At 52.7% G+C, this 20296-nt stretch overlaps 9 protein-coding genes across 9 annotated transcripts; 6 read left to right on the top strand and 3 right to left on the bottom strand.

The window, feature by feature from the left end:
• Positions 1–60: 60 nt before the first annotated feature.
• GLOTRDRAFT_68109 (carboxylesterase) lies at positions 61–1592 on the bottom strand. Its single transcript, XM_007862682.1, has 8 exons — positions 1404–1592; positions 1219–1337; positions 1040–1161; positions 871–983; positions 543–812; positions 351–485; positions 259–289; positions 61–205 (listed from the first exon to the last, which is right to left on the bottom strand). Exons 1-8 carry the CDS (start codon positions 1467–1469, stop codon positions 180–182), a joined length of 882 nt encoding a protein of 293 aa, XP_007860873.1. The 5' UTR covers positions 1470–1592; the 3' UTR covers positions 61–179.
• Positions 1593–2540: 948 nt separating this feature from the next.
• On the top strand, positions 2541–3269 carry GLOTRDRAFT_124224 (uncharacterized protein; the record flags this gene model as incomplete). The annotated part of the gene is made up of 4 exons (XM_007862683.1): positions 2541–2654; positions 2710–2820; positions 2873–3001; positions 3051–3269. 4 exons carry the CDS (start codon positions 2541–2543, stop codon positions 3267–3269), a joined length of 573 nt encoding a protein of 190 aa, XP_007860874.1.
• A 388-nt stretch (positions 3270–3657) lies between these two features.
• GLOTRDRAFT_124225 (cytochrome P450) lies at positions 3658–4628 on the top strand (the record flags this gene model as incomplete). The annotated part of the gene is made up of 5 exons (XM_007862684.1): positions 3658–3693; positions 3759–3872; positions 3933–4107; positions 4162–4399; positions 4457–4628. The coding sequence occupies 5 exons, from the start codon at positions 3658–3660 to the stop codon at positions 4626–4628; spliced, it is 735 nt and encodes a 244-aa protein (XP_007860875.1).
• A 754-nt stretch (positions 4629–5382) lies between these two features.
• Positions 5383–7655, top strand: GLOTRDRAFT_113099 (cytochrome P450). Its single transcript, XM_007862685.1, has 11 exons — positions 5383–5528; positions 5584–5691; positions 5746–5874; positions 5923–6085; positions 6146–6229; positions 6288–6384; positions 6450–6576; positions 6651–6764; positions 6821–6998; positions 7051–7294; positions 7362–7655. Exons 1-11 carry the CDS (start codon positions 5442–5444, stop codon positions 7543–7545), a joined length of 1515 nt encoding a protein of 504 aa, XP_007860876.1. The 5' UTR covers positions 5383–5441; the 3' UTR covers positions 7546–7655.
• A 380-nt stretch (positions 7656–8035) lies between these two features.
• On the top strand, positions 8036–10115 carry GLOTRDRAFT_135146 (cytochrome P450; the record flags this gene model as incomplete). Its single annotated transcript, XM_007862686.1, has 11 exons — positions 8036–8119; positions 8173–8280; positions 8335–8463; positions 8520–8691; positions 8746–8829; positions 8880–8964; positions 9032–9158; positions 9216–9329; positions 9396–9570; positions 9626–9869; positions 9922–10115. The coding sequence occupies 11 exons, from the start codon at positions 8036–8038 to the stop codon at positions 10091–10093; spliced, it is 1494 nt and encodes a 497-aa protein (XP_007860877.1). The 3' UTR covers positions 10094–10115.
• Positions 10116–10336: 221 nt separating this feature from the next.
• On the top strand, positions 10337–12696 carry GLOTRDRAFT_135147 (uncharacterized protein; the record flags this gene model as incomplete). The annotated part of the gene is made up of 6 exons (XM_007862687.1): positions 10337–10462; positions 10519–10904; positions 10967–11195; positions 11248–12042; positions 12097–12525; positions 12577–12696. 5 exons carry the CDS (start codon positions 10337–10339, stop codon positions 12133–12135), a joined length of 1575 nt encoding a protein of 524 aa, XP_007860878.1. The 3' UTR covers positions 12136–12525; positions 12577–12696.
• GLOTRDRAFT_113100 (alpha/beta-hydrolase) lies at positions 11990–14495 on the bottom strand (the record flags this gene model as incomplete). Its single annotated transcript, XM_007862688.1, has 11 exons — positions 11990–12042; positions 12097–12525; positions 12577–12803; positions 12861–13234; positions 13287–13424; positions 13476–13547; positions 13601–13852; positions 13909–13968; positions 14022–14056; positions 14113–14254; positions 14300–14495. The coding sequence occupies 10 exons, from the start codon at positions 14493–14495 to the stop codon at positions 12207–12209; spliced, it is 1815 nt and encodes a 604-aa protein (XP_007860879.1). The 3' UTR covers positions 11990–12042; positions 12097–12206.
• Positions 14496–14893: 398 nt separating this feature from the next.
• On the top strand, positions 14894–17530 carry GLOTRDRAFT_118721 (uncharacterized protein; the record flags this gene model as incomplete). The annotated part of the gene is made up of 5 exons (XM_007862689.1): positions 14894–14942; positions 14996–15150; positions 15208–15448; positions 15492–15679; positions 16139–17530. The coding sequence occupies 5 exons, from the start codon at positions 14894–14896 to the stop codon at positions 17528–17530; spliced, it is 2025 nt and encodes a 674-aa protein (XP_007860880.1).
• A 394-nt stretch (positions 17531–17924) lies between these two features.
• On the bottom strand, positions 17925–19161 carry GLOTRDRAFT_7200 (alpha/beta-hydrolase; the record flags this gene model as incomplete). The annotated part of the gene is made up of 6 exons (XM_007861910.1): positions 17925–18150; positions 18243–18378; positions 18512–18639; positions 18716–18797; positions 18862–19018; positions 19066–19161. Coding segments are annotated over 6 exons (825 nt in total), but the record flags the coding sequence as incomplete, so codon positions are not given.
• Between the last annotated feature and the right edge of the window lie 1135 nt (positions 19162–20296).

The raw sequence follows: 20296 nt of genomic DNA on the forward strand, positions 1-20296 counted from the left end.
CTTCTATGTATCATTATTATCTCGCGGAATACACTTGCGTGCATGTATGCGTCGAGTTACGACAGTTGAATCAAGCAAAATGCACTTTGATTCGTAACTTGTATCGTTTACAATGCTCCTTCTACCTGCATTTGACTTACATCCCTGCGAACTTCTTTCATATTCTTGCCGCGCCTCAATCATGCCTTCAGGAAATTTGCGTGGACTAAAAACTTTTTCAATGCTGCCGCGAGCCAGGGACAGAATCTGAGTACTCACAATGGACATGATCAGGCCCAAAAGTGGAAATCTCAAGACACATGAAGGTGAGAATAGGGATGTAGAAGGATCAGACACCGCATGCTACTTACGAAGTAGTAACTGTGGTCGTATCCGTCTTGCGGCCTCACGCGGACTTGCACCTCGTCATGGCCAGCATCTCTAGCCGCCTTGAGGAAATTCTCGGGTAAGAGCTGGCCCTGTTTATAGAAGTTGTCACCAGTTCCCTAAAAACAGAGGTAATACGTCAGCTCGTCTAGCGACTGAACAATCGGAAGACGCACATAATCGATCAATATGTGGACGTTGTCCTTGATCTTGGTAATCATCTCGGTGGCATCATATAGCGGCGCAGCTTCATCGACGCCACCCTGCAGATAGCCATTGAACGCCTTTTGGCCCCACGGGCATTTGGTGGGATTTGCAATAGGGGAGAAGGCGGACGCGGAACGGAATGGCCTACTCTTGGATCCCTTCGATAGAGCGGCTAGGTACAAGGTTAGGGCGCCATGACCACCCATCGAGTGGCCAAAGATAGACTGCCGTGAGAAGTCCTGCATGTGTCGGGACGATAAGCCCCCGTGTAGATCCAGAACATTGGACCGTACTCACGATGGGAATGCCGGCAGCTTCAATAACTTCCGGCAATTCCAAGGTGATGTGCGTAGCCATGTTATAGTGTTTCGCGAATTTGGGATTGGTGGCATTCAAGTAAAATCCAGCCCCTAACTAGATTGTCAGACCGTTCGAAGAAGCTCACAGAGACCAGATCGATATGAACCGACTCCGAAGTCCCAATCTTTGTCCTCCCCCTCGATCCCTGCGCCGCGGGGAGATGTATCAGGAAAGATAATGGCGATACCCTCGTCGGCGGCATCTCTAAGGAAACCACCTTTCTGGGCCCTGTGATGATTTGCACTGTCAATCCAGAACCCTAACATTACTTGAGAAGCAACATACCCGTTATCTTCGGTGCATGTCAGACCAGCCAGGTAGAACAGAACAGGGACCTTTCCCTGGGAAGCATTGGCCGGAAGGAATAGGTTGAACTGCGTGTCAAGTCCCCCTAGAGCCGCGGACTAATGCGATTGTTAGTCGGCGCATGAGCGGGGCAAACCGATACCGAAACATGACAATCAGCGTACTTTGAACTTATATTTGGTCAAGACGCCGCCGAAGGACTTGTTGGCGGACAGTGTTTCGAGGGCCATCCTGAGCAAGCGGTAGAAGGTCGTGGTCGACAGCAAAGAGCGCGAGGGAAAGAGTTCGTCATTTGGCAGTCACTTGAGCCCAGGATTATCATTAGCCTCCCGCATATTCCGTCGATTGAACTCATGAAGTCATTATCGCGATTAGCTCATGGCTGTGCGGCCCTTCCACCTGCTTACGTACACAGTCAATCTTCCACCAATCAGAGCGTATCCCGAGCCTCTGATGTTGGCAACGCCTCATTCCGACATTACATGCCAGCGGCAGCGAGGGAACCCTACCCAAAGGCACAGAACTTCATTCAGTGTACCACTGTAAGGGATTGTGCCCTGGACCGTGGCAACCCGAGGGTTTGATAGTGAAATGAAGGCCCTCGGTTCCGACAGCCTGAGGGAGATTCACGCATTTTGACCTCATACGGTGAGCTGGACATCGATCTGGTGAATACAAGATTTATAGTATTGCACTGCAGTTTCTGTCCTGCGCTTTGATCACCGAACTCGGCCCTGGAGACGGCTTCCTCCCAGGCTCTTCGTATCTCACTTGGCCGCCTAGCTAAGTATGAACTATGCATTGTCGTACCGTCATATGGGATGATCCGACGCGTCTAACATACTCCGGGAAACATTTGGTAGGAGCAAACAATCGATTGCGAAACGTGCATTCCACTCTGCTATGCAAAACCTGGAAAACCCTGGAAGACATGTAGACCTAACGCTGCATCACTAGGTCGCACTTCGATTCGGCTTCACCTGCGAGTCCACCGAAGGATAAGCTAAGTATCAATCCCATTAAAGTCCACCCCGAGCACATCTGTGTCTCCTCACCTATGGAGACGAGACGGACAAGGCTCTCAGTCCCGAGTAACTGCACAGCCACAATTAGCCAGAACTGCGTGTGGGTATCTCAACATTCAGCATTCCCTACAGATCCGATATTACGATACTCGGTGATACGTAGCTCGTGCACGATCCCGGCGGTACCGCTCTGGTACCTGAGAGACTCTCCTTATAACACCTGGTAGTCTTCAGACATACCCTCCTTGTGATCCCAGTAGTCGTGTTATACCGACCATGACGCTCTCCTTTGACACCATAGGAACATCCTCTTTCTCTACATATGGGATTTTCCTACTCATCGCTATTCTTTTATACGTCCTCAAGGCCTTCAGCTTTAACCAGCGATGTGTAAGTGATTTTTACTCAATGTAATGCAGCCTTACCAACTTGAACGTGTGACTAGTTAGATAGGATACCCACAGTGGGCGGTCCTTCGGACCCGATTCTTTCTTACATTGGTGCATTTCGCTTTTTCACTGGTGCACGGGACTTGGTGCAGCAAGGTTATTCCCAGGTATGTTGGGTTCGATCAGGAGAAGGTATCTCTACTTACCCGTTGCCTGAAGTTCAAGGGTGGCGTATTCAAGATCGCCCGGATAGACCGATGGCTAGTCGTCGTGACCGGCACAAAGTTCATGGAAGAGTTCAGAACAGCCCCAGATGACGTGTTGTCCTTCACAGCAGCTACTACTGATGTGGGTCCAACGAAGTCGCCAAGAGCACTGACACTGATGCTCTGGATAGACTCTTGCCATTCCATGGACGCTGGGACCGAACATACGCGAGAACGAATATCACGTCCAGATTATCCGCTCTCAGCTGACGCGAAACCTGGGGAATGTTGCCGTCGAGATGCACGATGAGGTGGTTGCTGCGTTCAGTGACGAAGTTAAGCTCCAGGAGAACGGCAAGCACCCTTCACCCTTTCCCTTGTTTGCTTCGTCTTCACTGCTGGCCGTTTAGAATGGGTTCCTGTGCCAGCTGTGCAGGCCATATCACGGATTGTTTGCCGTACAAGTAATCGGGCGTTTGTCGGGTTGCCCCTATGTAGGTCTCGATCTCTCGGCCTGATAGTTGCTTGTACTAACGGTTGTCCATGCAACAGGTCGAGATCCCGATTATGTCAACTTATGTGTCAGGTTCACGATGGATGTCGCATTGAGTGCATTCGTTATCAATCTGTTCCCAACATTCATGAGGCCGTGAGTCTGCGTTTGCTGTAAATAGCGCTATTTAGATGATGCAGTGACTATGTCTCAGGTTCGTCGGTCGTCTACTCTCAAGAGTCCCAGGAAGTATCAACCGAGGAGTCAAGCACCTTGGCCCTATCATCGAGGACAGGATACAGAAGATGCGCCAGTACGGCAAGGACTGGGCGGAGAAACCCGTGAGTGGACGACGACGTTACGTTCAAAACGTTCGTCTGGAGGCTGAGCACGTACTGCTGAATAGAAAGATATGATCACTTGGTTAATAGAAGATGCCCAGGGGGAAGAGCGGACAGTACGCAATTGGGCGCTCCGGGTGTTAACCGTCAACTTTGCCGCGATTCATACGAGCTCTACGGTATGAAATGTGTTTCCATTCAAAGGTCTGAATTTTTTACCGAATACATCAAACTTGTAGTCCTTCACGCACGCGTTATTGCACCTGGCTGCAAACCCGCACTATATAGCACCTCTGCGCGAAGAAGTAGAGGAGATTATTTTGAAGGAGGGATGGTCCAGAGCTTCTTTGCAAAAGATGCGGAAGATCGATAGCTTTCTGAAAGAGTCTATGAGGTACAACGGGCTTGGGTGCCGTGAGTATATCATGCAAATAAGCTTTCATTAGTCCGATATTAACCTTCGATTAGTGTCCATGAGCAGAAAGGCTCTGAAGCCGTTCACCTTCTCCGATGGGACCGTCATCCCTACTGGTACCTACGTTTTTGCTCCCCAGACAGCAACCCATCACGATGGCGAGTATTATCCTGATCCTGAAGTCTTTGACGCCTTCAGATTCCTCAAGGGAGGCGAGGCCAATGGTCCTAAACAATACCTCGTGAATACGGCGGACGACTTCGTGCCCTTCGGGAATGGCAAGCATGCATGGTAAGTTTCATTAATCGCTATACTTCAAGAGATCAAAGATAACCTTGGCATGAATAGCCCAGGCCGGTTTTTTGCCGTCAACATCATGAAGACAATGTTGGCACATGTTGTGACGACATACGACGTGAAGCTGGAGAAGGAGGGCGAGCGACCTCCTGACAGGTGGATTGGGCCGGCGTCTGCGCCGAACGGCTCAGCAAAGGTCTTGTTCAGGAAGCGTCAAGTGTAGTTCGCTCACGTTGTTCCGTATTGTTATTGCATCGTGAAGGCATATCCATAGGCTAATAACTGTTGTTGTACTGTAGTATAGAATCTGAGGATCATGTTTCCCTCCGAGTGTAGTGTATGAATATTGCATATCAATTAGAGGAGACACGCAGACACTGGAGCCTCATTTGGTAAAAGAATTACCATATCCAGAGCCTGTCACAGTAACGTCCCGGAGCTCTGTCGGTGCTGACTCAATTTGAATTAGGCTGCTCATTCACCTTTACCACACCCACAGGGAGAAGTCGCGGCGCTAGAGGACGAGTCTTCATATTCCGTTGTCCCTGCGACCATGCCATAGAGAAAAAGTTTTTGATATACGCAGAGAATACCCATGAAATCAAGCACAAAATACGAAGGGGATGCTCGTACTTGGCTCGTACCAGCAGTAATCACGGTGCTGGTACGAATCGTACGACGAGATCGGTGAGCATGAGAAGTAGGTTAGAGCCAATCACATTTCCGCGTCAACCTTGTAAGGGTCGCAAGTTTGGTAAGCTATGTACTGCAGTAAGTATCAGCAGCCGCCGGATCGCGAACAATGATATGTAGACGTCGACGGCTGTCGTACGGCACGATGGTCGAGCAGGGAGACATCTATAGGGAGACATGCCAGAAACTTACGATTTAGGAAAGGACCCAGTATAGCCCGATTCTATTTTCTACTGCTTCCGTCGGGCGTCGGCAGACCCGGGCTTCTTCATGGGACGAGAGCTGGGATCCTGTTCGCTCCTTCGCGTGAGTGACTGCAGATTGTTCTTTTTTCTTCACCGTCATGTTGGACTATTCCCTCGTGTATGCCGTCGTGGGCATCGCGCTGACATGCGCTCTCTTGAGTGTCCTCAGTCCAGACAGGCGAGCTGTAAGTCTATACAGCCAGATTGCTGTAGCGTTGGGCGCGCTGATGAGTCTCGTAGCTCGATGGCATACCCACCGTCGGACCTTCCGCACCTTTGGCCTCATACATAGGAGCGATTCGATGGTTATACGACGCACCACGTATGGTCCAGGAAGGTTACGACAAGGTTAGTCTATTCTCACCCAGAAAACATACTCGGAGATTAACTCGGATTATCCAGTACAAGGGGAGAGCATTCAAGGTCGCCAATATAGACAGATGGATGGTTATCGTCAGTGGTCCGAAACTGATCGACGAAGTCCGACGCGCCCCGGACGACGTCCTGTCCTTCACTGAAGCCACAAATGATGTATGTCTTCCGGCTAAATTCTGAATACATCCTGATTTGGTGTGGTAGATGCTGTCTATCGATTATACCCTGAGCCCAAACGTCCACCATAACGAATACCATATCCCAATTGTGCGGTCGCAATTAACACGGAGTCTGACTTCAATATTCCCAGAAGTTCGGGACGAGGTCATCACTACCTTCGATGAAATCATTGCTCCGAAAGGTGACGGTAAGTGTGAATGTATGGATGCCGTTACGGGTCTACGTTGATTCCATGCGTCAACGACAGAATGGATCGCCTTGCCAGCGTTGGAGACTATAATGCAGGTTGTGTGCCGAGCATCTAATCGCGTCTTTGTTGGTTTACCTGTCTGTGAGTGCTCCTACAAGCCAGTCATTATTCATGCATTATACGATATGGCTGTACGTAGGTCGCAATAAGGACTACTGCGAGGCAAATGTCAGGTTTGCTGTCGATGTGATGGCCAGTGCAATATTGCTGAACATGTTCCCGAAGTTCCTGAGACCGTGGGGTTATTCCTCTTTGCGTTCGCTTCTGTAACTTGACGAACGGCTTTCGAAATACTCGTTAGGGTCGTCGGGAACATGCTTACGCTCGTCCCACGAACTGTCCGACGCGTTCGAAAGCACCTTGAACCCCTCATCGAGGAGCGTCTGGCCAAGATGGAAGAATACGGTGATGAATGGACAGATAGGCCGGTCTGTCTTCCACTTGCGGTTTTTCGATTTGCGCTCACTCTTGAATGATCTTGGTTCGGTGTCCATATACATAGAATGATATGCTACAGTGGCTACTCAAGGGGGCAGAAGGTAATGAGAGGACTGTCGACGGCTGGACGAGGCGTATGATGGTCATCAATTTTGCTGCTATACACACTTCCTCCATGGTGAATCAAATATGCGCTGTCGCATTAGACAGACCAGCTGATCTACGATGTCGTAGAGTTTCACGATCGCCCTGTTCCATCTAGCAGCAAACCCGGAGGCGTATCTGCAACCGATGCGTGAGGAAGTCGAGACGGTTACAAAAGAAGAAGGATGGAGCAAGGCGTCCATGCAGAAAATGCGCAAGCTCGACAGTTTTCTGCGCGAATCCCAGCGGTTGACGGGTCTCGACGCGCGTATGTTCATTATCTACGCGCTCGTGTTAATCATTCATTCCTCCTTGTGCAGTGGCACTGAACCGGAAGGTCATGAAACCCTTCATGCTCTCTGATGGGACCCGGCTTCCTATCGGGACACACATTGCTTGTGCTGCCATGTGCACGCACAGCGATAACGAGAACTACGTGAGCGCGGATGTCTTTGACGGCTTCCGCTTCGCCAACATGCGCGAGGAGGACGGGGAGAGCATCAAGTACCAGTTCGTCAGTACGTCGACGGACTACGTGCCGTTCGGCCACGGCCGCCACGCATGGTGTGTACCCGCAAAACAAATCTTTCTTCATTACTCGTACTCAACATAATTCCTTATGTTTTCGTAGCCCTGGGAGGTTCTTTGCAGCCGCGGAATTAAAGGCCATGCTCGCGCACCTGGTTATCAACTACGATGTCAAGCTAGAAGACGAGGGCGTGCGGCCGAAGGACACATGGTTCAGCACGTCGCGCTCGCCAAATCGCACGGCCAAAGTTATGTTCAGGAAGAGGCACAGTAGACACGCTACGTGACCTTGTCTTGTCTTCGTGTTGGGTGTGATGATATCATTGTACTTCAATTTTGAGCGACTTCTTTGAATGAAGGGAATATGGACTGGTTTCCCGCTCGGGCATAGGGCCGGATGACAACTCTGTATTACGCCTGGACGATCTCTTTAATGCCGAGGCCAGAACCCGGGACAGATTGCCGGCTTGGAAGAGGCGCAGAAGACTTTCCCGGTATCAAGGCGGTCCATACGCAAGGCGAGTCGATATCGGATGCGCAAAGAGGAGTCCTTCTCTAGCCGCACACGTATTTCATGACCGCTCAGCCTCCATCCGCAACAGCTGGTGTTGTAGTGGCGCTGTGACAATTCCCACCAAGATGCCAAATACAGGACGGGGCAACGTGAGAAGGCATGACAGTCGGACATTAGACCAAGATTAGCACTTCTGCAAGCATATATCATGTCTTCGACGATGCACAGTAGACACAACATCACTAAGCTCTTCCTTGATAGCCATGTCTACCACCTTGGTCTATGCTACCATAGTAGCTGTGCTGGTGTCTTGGCTGCTTAAAGTGTACAGTCCCAGACAGCGCGCGGTGAGTCTAATTAGCTTTGTCTTCTGATGCCACCTTAATCTGGTTACTTCTAGCTTGATGCTATACCTACTATTGGTCCTTCAGGTTACCTGACCTCTTGGCTGGGGGTTATAAACTTGTACAGGAGTGGTCCCAAGATGATCCAGGAAGGATATACCAAGGTAAGTATGTGTGTGGTAGCGTCAGCAATATGACAATACTTACTACGCCTGCAGTACAAAGGAAAGCTTTTCAAGGTTCCGGATATCAACCGATGGATAGTCATCGTCAGTCGGCCGAACATGATTGACGAACTCCGGAACGCACCCGACGATGTGCTCTCATTCACGGCGGCGACGAACGATGTATGTCTGTCTTTCATCTTGGTCTGCAGATCATACGCTCGACGCGACATGTACAGGTAGTCTCGGTCGATTATACCCTCCGACTGAATAATGCTTCAGCTCGTCACAATGACTACCACATGCCGATCATTCGCACTCGACTTACCCGGAATTTGGGCAATCTGTTTCCAGTGATTCACGATGAGATCGTTGCCGCTTTCGATGATCTGGTAACACCCAAGGGAGACGGTGCGTCTGAAATTATAGGTCCAGGTATTTGCGGAAGCCTGATATACATATCAGAGTGGGTGAAGCTGCCCGCGCTTCATACCACCATGCAGATTGTCTGCAGAGCTACCAATCGTATTTTTGTGGGATTACCTGTTTGTAAGCAGAGGTAACACTCACGCACTTTGATGACGCTAAACCCCTGGCAGGCCGCAATGCTGATTACTTACGGATTGGCGTTGGGTTCACACTCGACGTCGTGCAAAGTGCATTGTTCCTCAATCTATTCCCGCGGTTTATGAAACCGTAAGACTGCCCTTAAGACCCTTACCGAGTACATATGATTACCAGCTTGTGCTAGGTTCATTGGGGCAAGACTCCCCTTGGTGCCTCAAGCGGTCGAGGCAGCAGAGAAGCATCTTCGACCCTTGATCGAAGAGCGGCTGCGCAAGATGGAGGAATATGGCGAGAAGTGGTCCGAGAAGCCGGTTGGTACTAGCTTCCCCATAGGAGATGTACTGCCGAGATGCTGATGCACGCTACAGAATGATATGCTCCAGTGGTTCTTAGAAGAGGCTGAAGGCCCGGAGCGAGAGGTCAAACATTGGACTATGCGCATCCTCCTCTTAAATTTTGCGGCTATCCATACTTCGTCAAGAGTAAGTGAGCGTCAGTGGTTTGAGGCGGTTCCACGCTGATCACTCATTTGTGCCACACACCTTAAGAGTTTCACTCACGCACTCTTCCACCTTGCGGCGAACCCCGCGTATATCCAGCCTATGCGGGAAGAAGTGGAGGCTGTTCTCAAGGAAGGGGGTTGGACAAGAGCATCCACGCAGAAGATGCGCAAAGTGGATAGCTTTCTGCGGGAATCGCAAAGGATGTCTGGCCTTGGGGCCGGTATGCACACTGTTTTGACATCCTGCATGTCCACAAGTACTTACACGCGGCTCAGTCAGTTTGCAGAGAAAGGTTCTGCAGCCATTCACCTTCTCTGACGGGACCACGGTACCCGTTGGGGTCCACGTCGCAGCGGCTGCAGAATGTGTTCATTTGGATGAAGAGAATTACGCGGACGCAGACACTTTCAATGGGTTCCGCTTTGCGGAGATGCGTGAGGAGGACGGCGAGGGAACGAAGCATTCCTTAGTCACTACCGCGACCAACTATTTACCCTTTGGTCATGGCCGCCATGCATGGTGCGTACCCTTTGACAAACAGGGTGCTTCTGCATACTCAACGGCATGGCAGCCCTGGCAGATTCTTTGCTGGGACGGAGCTCAAAGCGATGCTTGCTCACCTGGTATTGAACTACGACGTGAAGCTGGAGACGGAAGGCGTGCGCCCAGCTGACAATTGGATTGGAGTGGCGCGGGGGCCGAACCGCAAGGCGGAGGTGATGTTCAGGAAACGGCAGTTTTAGTGCACTCGGGAGAATTCACGATTTCAGGCATGGCTGGATTATTTATGTTTGAAGTATTGCATGTACTAGTTTGGTTTGTATCCATACTCTGGCGACCATGTCACGAGATAGACGCTGTGGCCCAGCCACGATCGTGCTTCTGCGAGGTTAGATCTGAGATCTCATCGAGAGCCAATGACGGTATTGTGGCAGCGAGTCTTTCCTTTAACCACCACCGTGACTGCAGAATAGCTACTCTCAACAATGTCTGCAGTAACTCCTGTCCAGACGTCGACGCAGCCCGATAGTCTGCTATGTTCTCTGCCACCCGAGCTGATACTCGCGATCCTGGACCAGTTGGACCCGGTCGCTTTGTTGAGGATCAAAAGTGTCGGTAGTGATCCGGGCATTGTACCTCCATGACACTGACTCGCGTATCCTTGCAGGTCTGTCGCCTTTTCAAGACCTTAGTTGAAGATACTGCAAACCTACAGTATCACATCGAGCTCGCAGCCAATGGGCTAGTTGACGGCCCTCGAAGCGGCCTGAGCGCAACAGAGAAACTGGACATGCTACGTAAACGCCAGACGGCTTGGGATAAATTATTGTGGGTCGACCAGAAGAGGGTACCCATGACCAATGGGCATCTTTACGAGCTTTACGGAGGAGTGCTAGCCCAAAGCTCGGGGCAGCGATCCCTTGTGTTTAGACGTCTGCCGTCCCATTTCAGGCGAATCGAAGAACGTGTATGGACCATAGAGGACGTGGGTGTCAGCATGCGTGATTTTGGCATGGACCCAGGTCAAGATCTGCTTGTCATTATTGAGGAAGCGTGAGTGGCATATCACGATTAATGTGATTTCAAGCCATAATCGCAGTCTTTCGTCCATATAGCGAGGAACCCCACAAGATGTGTCGCATCCACCTCCGTAAACTATCCACCGGCGGCCCTCATCCATCGACATCTGACCCCCACATTCTCCTCCACCGCCCAGTGACCCGCTTCCCATCATCCTATAATATCCAAGTTTGCGGAGACTTCGTCGGCGTATGCTTCATGGGTGAGCTGGAAGTCGGGCCTGAACTATCGATATGGAATTGGAAGACACGTACTTTACAGATGGTGAGTAGCCCGATATCTGGCACAGACCAATGCTGATTGAAGGTTACCAAAGACACTGGACGGCCCAATCTTCTGCTTTGCTTTCCTCTCTCGGTGTCACGTCATCGTCAGCTTGGACACGATGCCCACGCAAAGCCTCAGTGTATACAACTTCGTTGATCGCGAACACGGTGCCGTTACGGTGGAGGACGAGACGCATACTTTCAAGTTCATGTTCCCGCCGTACCGAAGTCCCCTTGCGCCAGTCGACATTATTGTACGCTGCGATCCGTGCCCGGACTGGACAGCGCCTTCGGATGTTCCCTTCTACGTTGCCCCCGATAATCGGACATACGTCGTTACCCTCGTATATGACGTCCAGTTCGGGACTGTGGGCGTATATTCGCTATTCATCCCCGCATCGACGTTCCTGTCACGACTCCCGCCGCCGCAAGGATCGTATGCTGCTAGTGTTAGCGAACGGCAGCGCGATTTTGCCTGGACCGACTGGGGACCGACTGGCTGTCGCATGCTGTCGTCCCTACGGTTATCCCTCAGCTGGGTTTGCTGGGTATACGGGTCCAAGTTCGTGAGCTGGGACATGGGTGTGAGCCGAGGTACCCTGCTCAGGCCTAAGATATACGATTTCAACCTGCGGGGGCTTCGCCGGTCCGAATCGTCTGCGGAGAACAACGAGTATGAACATATGATCGGACAGGCGGACGGGGACCCTTTGGCTCTGTTCACGGAGTCTATGATTACGTCGTATCCGTACAGGATGAAGAGCACATCGCTCAATGTACCTGGGTGGACACCGACAGATACTAATAGCGTGATGTTAAGCGAAGATAGCATAATTCTTGTATCTGTGAGTGGCATGGCGGCTCTTCGGCGGTATTCTTGTACACTAATTACCACTCAGGCTGCAACTAGGAGGGAGTTCATAATACTGACATTCTAAAGGCAGTGCATACATCTACATCCCTCTCGCAGGAGAGCTGTACGTTACTGAATAAGTATATTGGAGGACAATCACAAAAGGCCAGTGGAGTCCGGGCTCAACTGAATCCATGCCTTCCTTGCTTCAACGTCTGCCACTTCGCCCTGGATCAACAGAGAATCGTTGAACGGTGCAAATGGCTTTTCATCGACGTCACAAAATGTGTGCTTCTCTGCTGGTACCGTGCCGCCGACCATATACGCCGTGATGATGTCGAAAGTGCAAAACGATTTCTGGCTGATGGAGCAATGGCCCCAACCATTCTTCTGTTGCACTAGCCTAGCGTTGTTCCCCAGGCGGGTGTTGGCGTACTTAGCACTCGCTAAAGAAGTGACAGGATCGAATGTATTTCTGGGTAACCGTCAGAGCTGACTTCATTCTGAGGCACAAAGTCCAACTTACGAGAGTACGAGGATCGGTGTATCCAGTGCATCGTCCTCGAGTTCAAACGTGCCTTCGTAACGACTGCGGCGGGGCGTCACGCCCTCCCAGACATGGCATAGAGAAAGCGGGAAAAATTTGTCACCCATCCGGTATGAGTACCTCTTGAGTTGTTCCAAGATGGATTCAGCCAGGTCGGCTGCAGAGGGTGGCTTTCTTTCGGAATCATAAGGTTTGGTATCAGAGCACTGGGAGTAAAGCTTAAGCTGGTGCCCGGGACCATATGCGATGAATGAATTACGCACAAAGATAGGATATGTCGCGTGCTCAGACCTGTCTGGCAAAGATGCGCCATTAGGATCTACCTTTGGCGAGGTTGCATTGACTATTCCGGAGAAATTCCCCCGGAGGCCGTTGTATAAGTGTTCAGCCAAATCGGGCCAAGACTGAATCCTATACATGTTATTGAACAACAATTGACGAACGTGCGACGCCTTCGCCACAGCCGGAACACGCAAGCCAGTGACGGGTACCGGCTTAGCATACAAGGAATCGATCATTTGGTCGATTGCGCCGAGTATTTCGGGTGCAGCCATGTAGGACAGGGCGCACGCATCCCCAGTGGCTTCGCAGGCGGTCGCGAATGACGAGAGAACATCGTCTATGTTATCGAGACCCTCTGCGCACAGCCTGAGAAACCCCCACCTAGTCAGATGCTCGGAGTTGCTTACCGTGGTATGCATTGATGGGGTAATCTGACCAGACGGTCGGATTGACAACCCCGTCGATCATGACGCGACCAATTCTGTGAGGGGGGAGTATCTTCACAAGGTATTGTCCAATGATTGTACCATAGGAGAAGCCCCAGACTGCGACTCGGATTGACAAAGGCTCGTGTTCAGGTGACAAATCGTCCTTACAGTTTATACGAGCGTCCTCCCCTTCAATAAGCTTCGACATTGCGTCTATGTCTCGGACGACAGCCTCAGTTCCTAGAATGAGATGTCAATAGTGTAATGCAGAGCAGCCTCGCAAAGTGACTGACCGGAATAAGCCATATATTCTCCAACACGCTCGAAACATTTCGCTGCGAGTGACGACGCCGCAGCGGTCATAAATTCGATTTGTTTCTCCAAATCTGCGACTACCTCTGCAGTGATGTAAATTGGCAGGTTCAGATCAAATCCCTCTGTCATCGACCCGAATACTTCCTGATCGAATTGTGACTGGAAGCAGGAGAGATAAGGGCGCGTTTGGTTGATTCCACGCGGGTCGAACCCAATAATGTCGTATTGCCCTTCAAGATAGCCGCATGAGAAACCCTGAGTCGTACGTCTGTCGCGCGGTACTCACCATTGAGGATCTTAGAATAAAGGATGCCCTTGGTAAAGACCGTTCTCGTCCCGGAGCCGCCTTGGTCGCGAGTAGTTCAGTCAGCTTGCTATCTGCATAACCGCGCAGCATACCTGGCCCTCCAGGATTGATGAACACAGCGCCCTTCCTGATGCACTCAATCTCCTTAAATTAGGCTGCACATCGACCACCGGACAGGCTCACCTATGAGTACCATTGGTAGCAAGGTAACGATTCACGGATATTGTGACCGTACGAGGATCACTTTCATTGTGATGATTTAGAGGGAGGGTGATATTGGCACATTGGTAGCCGTCAAACCCCTGTCCGCATGATTTCCAGTTTACTGCACCGTGTATACCATCAGCCTTCAACGGAGCATACGCAAGACTCTGCAAGCCCTGGTAAGCACTCCCTGCTAGTCCTGACGTATATACTGCGGCAGCAACAAGGACAGCGATAAGAATGGCTCTCAGAACGGCAACCTGAAGCTGGAGGGATGATGCCGGAGGGCGTCTAGGGGTCGTTCTGAATGCGACGAAGCCCTCGCTGGCAGCCACAGGCAACGAAAACTTTCCAGTGGGCATGTCTGAGACAGAAACAAGATGATATTCCCATGTCCTACGCCGACATTCAGTATCGGGCTCCGCAGGAGATACTTACGACCGAACCGCATGTGAGAGTTAGATTAGATACAGGAGAGCGTATGCCCTCCACCTGCCTTAAAAGGGAGGCATTTATTGTAATAATCGGTCGCCTTTGGGAGACTATTGGGAGACTAGTTATGGGGGACCCTCTAGATCTGCTAAAGAAAGCGTATCGGCGTAATATATTCCCGCCTTGTCGACCAAGACAGTGAGGATCCGAGTGCGCATACATGCTGGTGTAGAAACTTACAGGCTCAACTTGAATGCAGATATTTACCGCGACGAGCTCACAGCTGCAGGGCCTATAACTTGCACAAGTCGCCGCGGCGGTACTTACAATGTGGTCGGCAGACGATGACCCAATACCCTACCAGGAGTATCCTACATGTACGCGTTGTTGATATGAGCTGCATGTACGTCGGTCACCATATCGTTCATAGGGCCATTCCTGAAGCTGTACGAGGAACAGGAGCAAGCTGCTGTCGCGCAGCACGTCCGGGCTTCTTACCCGCAGCCCTGTGATCCTCAGGATTCACGGGCAGTTCTGATCTGGCGGGGGAAACGGTTCTTAGACGTGCTAAAGGGCTTCCATGAGGTCAGGATATGGCTATGGACTTGTATATGGATTACTGTGCGATGACTGTTAATACAGGGCTCGCTTGATTTGACTGGCCGCCACCCCTGGCGGTATCGCCTCTACTTCACCCGATGGACGTCATATATCTCAGCTTTCAATCGTGTGGCGAGATACACAATACTAGAGGAAGAGACGATCGGCACCGGCGATTTTACATTTCAACTGCCGCATTACGTGGTGACGAAACCTGGTGTATTGGAAGAATTTGAAAGGGAATGGAAGCCACCCTACTGGAACGTACTGTATCCCGCTACATGTATGTTCATGCATCATTCTTTCGTCACATTTGATTGTGAAAGGTTCGGCAGTGGAAGTAGTCAAGTTTATGATGGATTCTCCAGAGCCAAGATTTCAGAATATCCTCCTGACACATTTACCGACCGAAATACTCGATAGAGTCTTCTTCTTTGCGTCGTCTACACAGGCATTATTGCTTGGTTCAACTTGCCGCTTGCTTCGTGAGGTGTCGTTGAGATGGATCTATGAGGTTTGCTCCGAAAGTAGCATCTCTCCCTTTTACTGAACTTTTACATACATCAGGAAACCGGAATATCTCCGGATGGAGACAGCGTCTCCGCGGCTCCGCCATGTGAGGGATGGAGACAGGTTCTCCAGACGGAGACGAGGTCTCCATCCGGAGACACGCCCCCCCACTAATATATAGTAATCTGGGCTAAATTTTGCTCGAATGCAAAGAGGAGCACGTATAGCAAAAACATAAGCCCATATCCTGTCCCTATGTGAGGGATAGATATCGAGTGTCAGGTATACGAACTCCCGCCGAAGCCACGTGGTGTCTCCAGGAGTCTCCATCTGGAGACGCTGTCTCCGTCCTGAGCCGGACGGAGATGGCCATCTCGGGATGATGGGGGGACCTCTCCGTCGCTCCGGGGCTCCGTGTGACTCCATATGGAGCATATGGAGATTTCCGAGGTTCCTGATGTAGGGCCGTTCGCTGGTGTTCAGGTACAAGCCAGACTACAGCAAGCCCTTAGAGGAGGAAGACCAGGATGATTTAGCCGAAAATGCTAAAGCACAGCTGATGAACACCATCGATTCGCTATTGGCTAGGCCAGACATCGTCCAGAAGACTCTGAACATCCGTATATATGACGAGTGGCAATCACACAGGGACATACTAAGAGGCGATGTCAGCATATTTACCGTCAACGACGAGCTCTTCCAAGGTCTTGAACTCAACCAGGACTTTTATGGACCTCTCCTGGCAAAGATTGGGGAGTTCATCCGAGCATGTACCAATGCCACCCATCTGAGCCTGGCCTCCATACTGGTTACCCCCGTCATTGCCGGAGCCATGATATCACTGCCCCATTTGCACACTCTGAGCCTCAGAGGATGCAACTTCGCCGCAGGTCTTCCCTTATTCATGGATGAACGCGCGTCGACGCCGCCTATACTCAATATGCGCCTCAGCCATCCTCGTTTTCTTTGGGAAAACTGGTGGTATTGGGCCTTCCTTAGTCTAAGCCCTGACGTACGCACTCTTAGTGTGTCGGGCAGTAGACGAGAGCCTATACAAGTTCTCCAAGATCCTATGCGCGAAATGTACAACCCCTGGCCGACGGTGGAGCGGTTCTCTGTGACGGCGCTTGCTCCGTACCAGATCCCCACGCTAACCTCGTGGATAGAGCTTTCGAAGGCCGACTGGCCGCTCCGATTGACGCACTTTATGGTAGATACCCACTATCCCATGGACCAGGAGGACCTTTTCATGCTCGTCGATGCCCTCAGAGGTGCACCTTTGCAGATCCTAGCCCTCTCTGGCGTCCGCTACGCCGGCTTGGATCTCATTGACCGCATTGCCGAAGCATTCCCCGATCTGGTTGGTCTTACCCTCATCCATCGCTACAAGGTCATCAAGGATTTTGAGCGCGCGCGCCTTTCCATGTGGCCGCATGCTAGTTGGGAGTATGCGCCTCGCTTCGGTGCCTTCAGTCGCCTCGAGCATCTTGGAATGAATTTCTACTGTCCTCCCATCACGGGTTTCCTTGATGACGGAGTCATTGAGAGCATGGAGACTGGGGTGCCATGCGATTGCTATGTATTGCCTTGCCTCGAAGAGGAAGAGGACAACGACACGGTGGCTAGGGTGTTTGCAGTCCACTGTCCATCTCTGAAGTCGTTCACTCTGCACGCAATGCCCCTGCTGAACGCGACGTTCATCATCTCCCGCAGGCCAGATGGATACCCGATAGTCGAAGGAGAGAATAACTGGAGTGGTATATACGGGCCCATTCCCCAGCCATATTTCCCTTTGAAGTTGGGAGAATTCAGCTGGGACCCGATTTCACCGGAAGCGGCTGGGGCTTCGTCTTGAGACACGACACGTAGGACACTTCCGGGCGTCAATGCAAGTACGGCAAAGGATTCGAGATATCGTTACTATTAGATGGAGTGAAGATTATACCCAGCTACAATATCATGTACACTAGAACTATATACGGTAGAGGTATATGTCTTGCTGCATTGTATTCATCAGGACTCTAACTGGCATGTGAAGGCCCGGCGCCCGATCCATCGTCACTCCCGCGCGTTTTCGCGCCTCTCACCTCCCCATCCTTACTTCCCTGCGCCAAGCTCTCCGCCATACTTTCCCTCTCCCTATCACCCTGCACCGTACCCGGGCTCTTACTCCCCTCCTCTCTGGCATCCCCATCCTTCCCATGCCGCTCCACCCGCTCCTCCTTCCTCCCCTCCTTCCCCTCCACGGCCCTCGCAAGGTGGTCCGCGATCCCCAGGTAAAACTGCGCGGGGCGGAACTTGATCTCGCGGCCCATGATCTCCGCCCACTTGTAGCGCGCGGTGTTGATCCACCCGACGAGGTCGAGGTGGTTCACGTGCTCGAGCGTGCCGAGGTACGTGCCCCACTTGGCGGACGCGAGCGAGACGAGCCCGTCGTTCGGGCCCTCTTTCTCGAGGATGACGCCGTGCGAGAACCTAGCGCGCGGATGTTAGCTGTTAGCTTGCTGGGAGGGCTGGCACGGGAGATGCGGTGGGGTGGGGTTGTGGTGTGGTTGGTGGATACGTACTTCCAGGTGTCGATGAAGCCGGGCTCGTACACGGCGCCCCAGCTGAAGTACTTCACCCCAGGCACGTCCGGCGTCATCTCGTTGAACTTGCGCATGTTCTCCATGGTGAGAAACTCGAACGCTTTCCCGTCGCCGCCTCCGTTCTGCCAGGGACTGTGTTAGCGAGTCATCTTGGAGCGCATATAGTGGGCCATGGCGGGAGGGGGCGCCACGTTCAGAGGCAATCCGGAAGTAAAGACCGTCGACCGCCCCCTGCAGACCAAGCGCACGCAGAGGAAGGCTTACCGGTAACATGTCGAGCAGGCCGAGCACACTCGGCAGCCGCTCCTTCCCGACCGTCTCCATAAAGTAGTCAGCAAAATACGACCCCCGATGTGGAGTGGCGATCGTTGTTATGCTCAGGACCTATGAAATGCCCTTGATTCAGCATGGGGCAGTGGAAAACGACATGTCTGGGCACCTGAAAGGGGTACGGACGCTCCGGGTCCTGCTCCGAAGGTGGGGGCAGCAGATGAGTCGTCAGGTATCTACAATCCAAGCCGCCCATACTGTGCCCTAGAACGCGTTCGCCGTTAACGTCCACGCCGCGAATGTAACGCAAACCCGGAAACTCACCCACCTATCAGATGAATCTTGCGCCCCTCGTACTTCTCCTTGATCTTCTCGAAGAGCACCTGCGCGCGATCGATGGGCGAGGACGTCGCGGGCACGCGCGTGATGAGTACTTGTATGCCGTGCGATTCCAGGGCGGAGGTGATCCCGCGCCAGTGCGTTACCTGGGTTAAGGTTAGGGGTGGGGGTGGTCAGGTCAGTGGACACGTACTTGAAGCGGCGCGATGGCAGGCCCGATCGTGACGCTGTCGAAGCCGAGCAGCCCGTGGCAGAAGACGATGGGATGCTCGGGCGCGAGGTAGCTCTCGCCCTCCGCCTCCGCCTCTTTCAGCGCGTCCTCGACGTCCTCGTGGTGCCGCGTCTCGCCTTCGTCCTTGCTGTCCGGCAAGACGCCCGAGAACCACGATTTCCAGGCGGAGGGCGAGGCAGCGGTGGTGTGCAGCGGGCGGGCGTGCGCGGGCGTCGGCTGCGAGAGCGTATGCCTGTGCGCGGGCGGGTGCGTCTGGGCGCGCTCGAGGAGCGTGCGGACGGCGTCGAGGCTGGTGCGGCCGGGCGGGGAGCAGCTGAGGATGATGGGGCTGGCGGGGGCCTGGGTGTCCCAGTCGATGCTGTAGTCGCTGGGGCCGCGGTCGTGGCCGGGGCGGGCTTCGATTGGGGGGCTGGCGTTGACGTAGGGGTGGTCGAGGAGCTCGCCGCGCTCGTAGAGAGGCGGCGGGGAGGAGTAGGATAGGGACGAGGTGGGGAGGGTGGCGCGGGTGAGGGATTCGAAGAGCGGTGGCCGGAAGGAGTGTTCGTTGTTCGGCAGGGAGCGGAGGTGGGCGGTGGGAGGAGGGCGGGGGAGCGGGAGTTCAGATGTCAGTGCCTCGGCGATTCGCGGATCTGGACTGGGAAGGGGACTCGGTGAAGAGGAACGCGGAGTGCGCGCTGGAGACGCAGAGCGGGGTGAATGCGTCGGTGAATTGAGCCAGCGGAGGATCGGCAGCGTGAGCGGGTCGGGCTTGCGCGTTTCCTTCGCGGGTTCCCCACTCTTCGGAGCAGCCGATATCCGCATGTTTCCCTGGCTCGACGACGATGCAGAGGAAGACAGCGACGCCCTGGACGCACTGGCGTGGATCGCCGCAGCGGGTGCGCGCGGCCTCATGTCGGGCTCCTGTGCACCCGATTTGGTGCTTTCAATCGAGGACCGCGATGAGTTCGAGCCTGGATTCTGGACGAGGGACTGCAGTCTTTGGGAGAGCGGGGTACGCGGTCTGTCTGCGTCGGTGGATGAGCGCGAGGGCGAGTCCATCCCGACGCCATAAAGTGGTCGCTCTAACCAAAGAGCCTGTGACGTCACCGTCACTACGACTGTGTCTTCTACACTGTCCTGCAAGACAGTTGACGCTTTGCCATCGACCTCAAAGCTATCCTCGAGACGGTTCCTGAGATGGTATCAAACCGTC

The sequence above is a fragment of the Gloeophyllum trabeum genome, assembly GCF_000344685.1.
Source record: "Gloeophyllum trabeum ATCC 11539 unplaced genomic scaffold GLOTRscaffold_00001, whole genome shotgun sequence".
Taxonomy (NCBI): Eukaryota; Fungi; Basidiomycota; class Agaricomycetes; order Gloeophyllales; family Gloeophyllaceae; genus Gloeophyllum; species Gloeophyllum trabeum.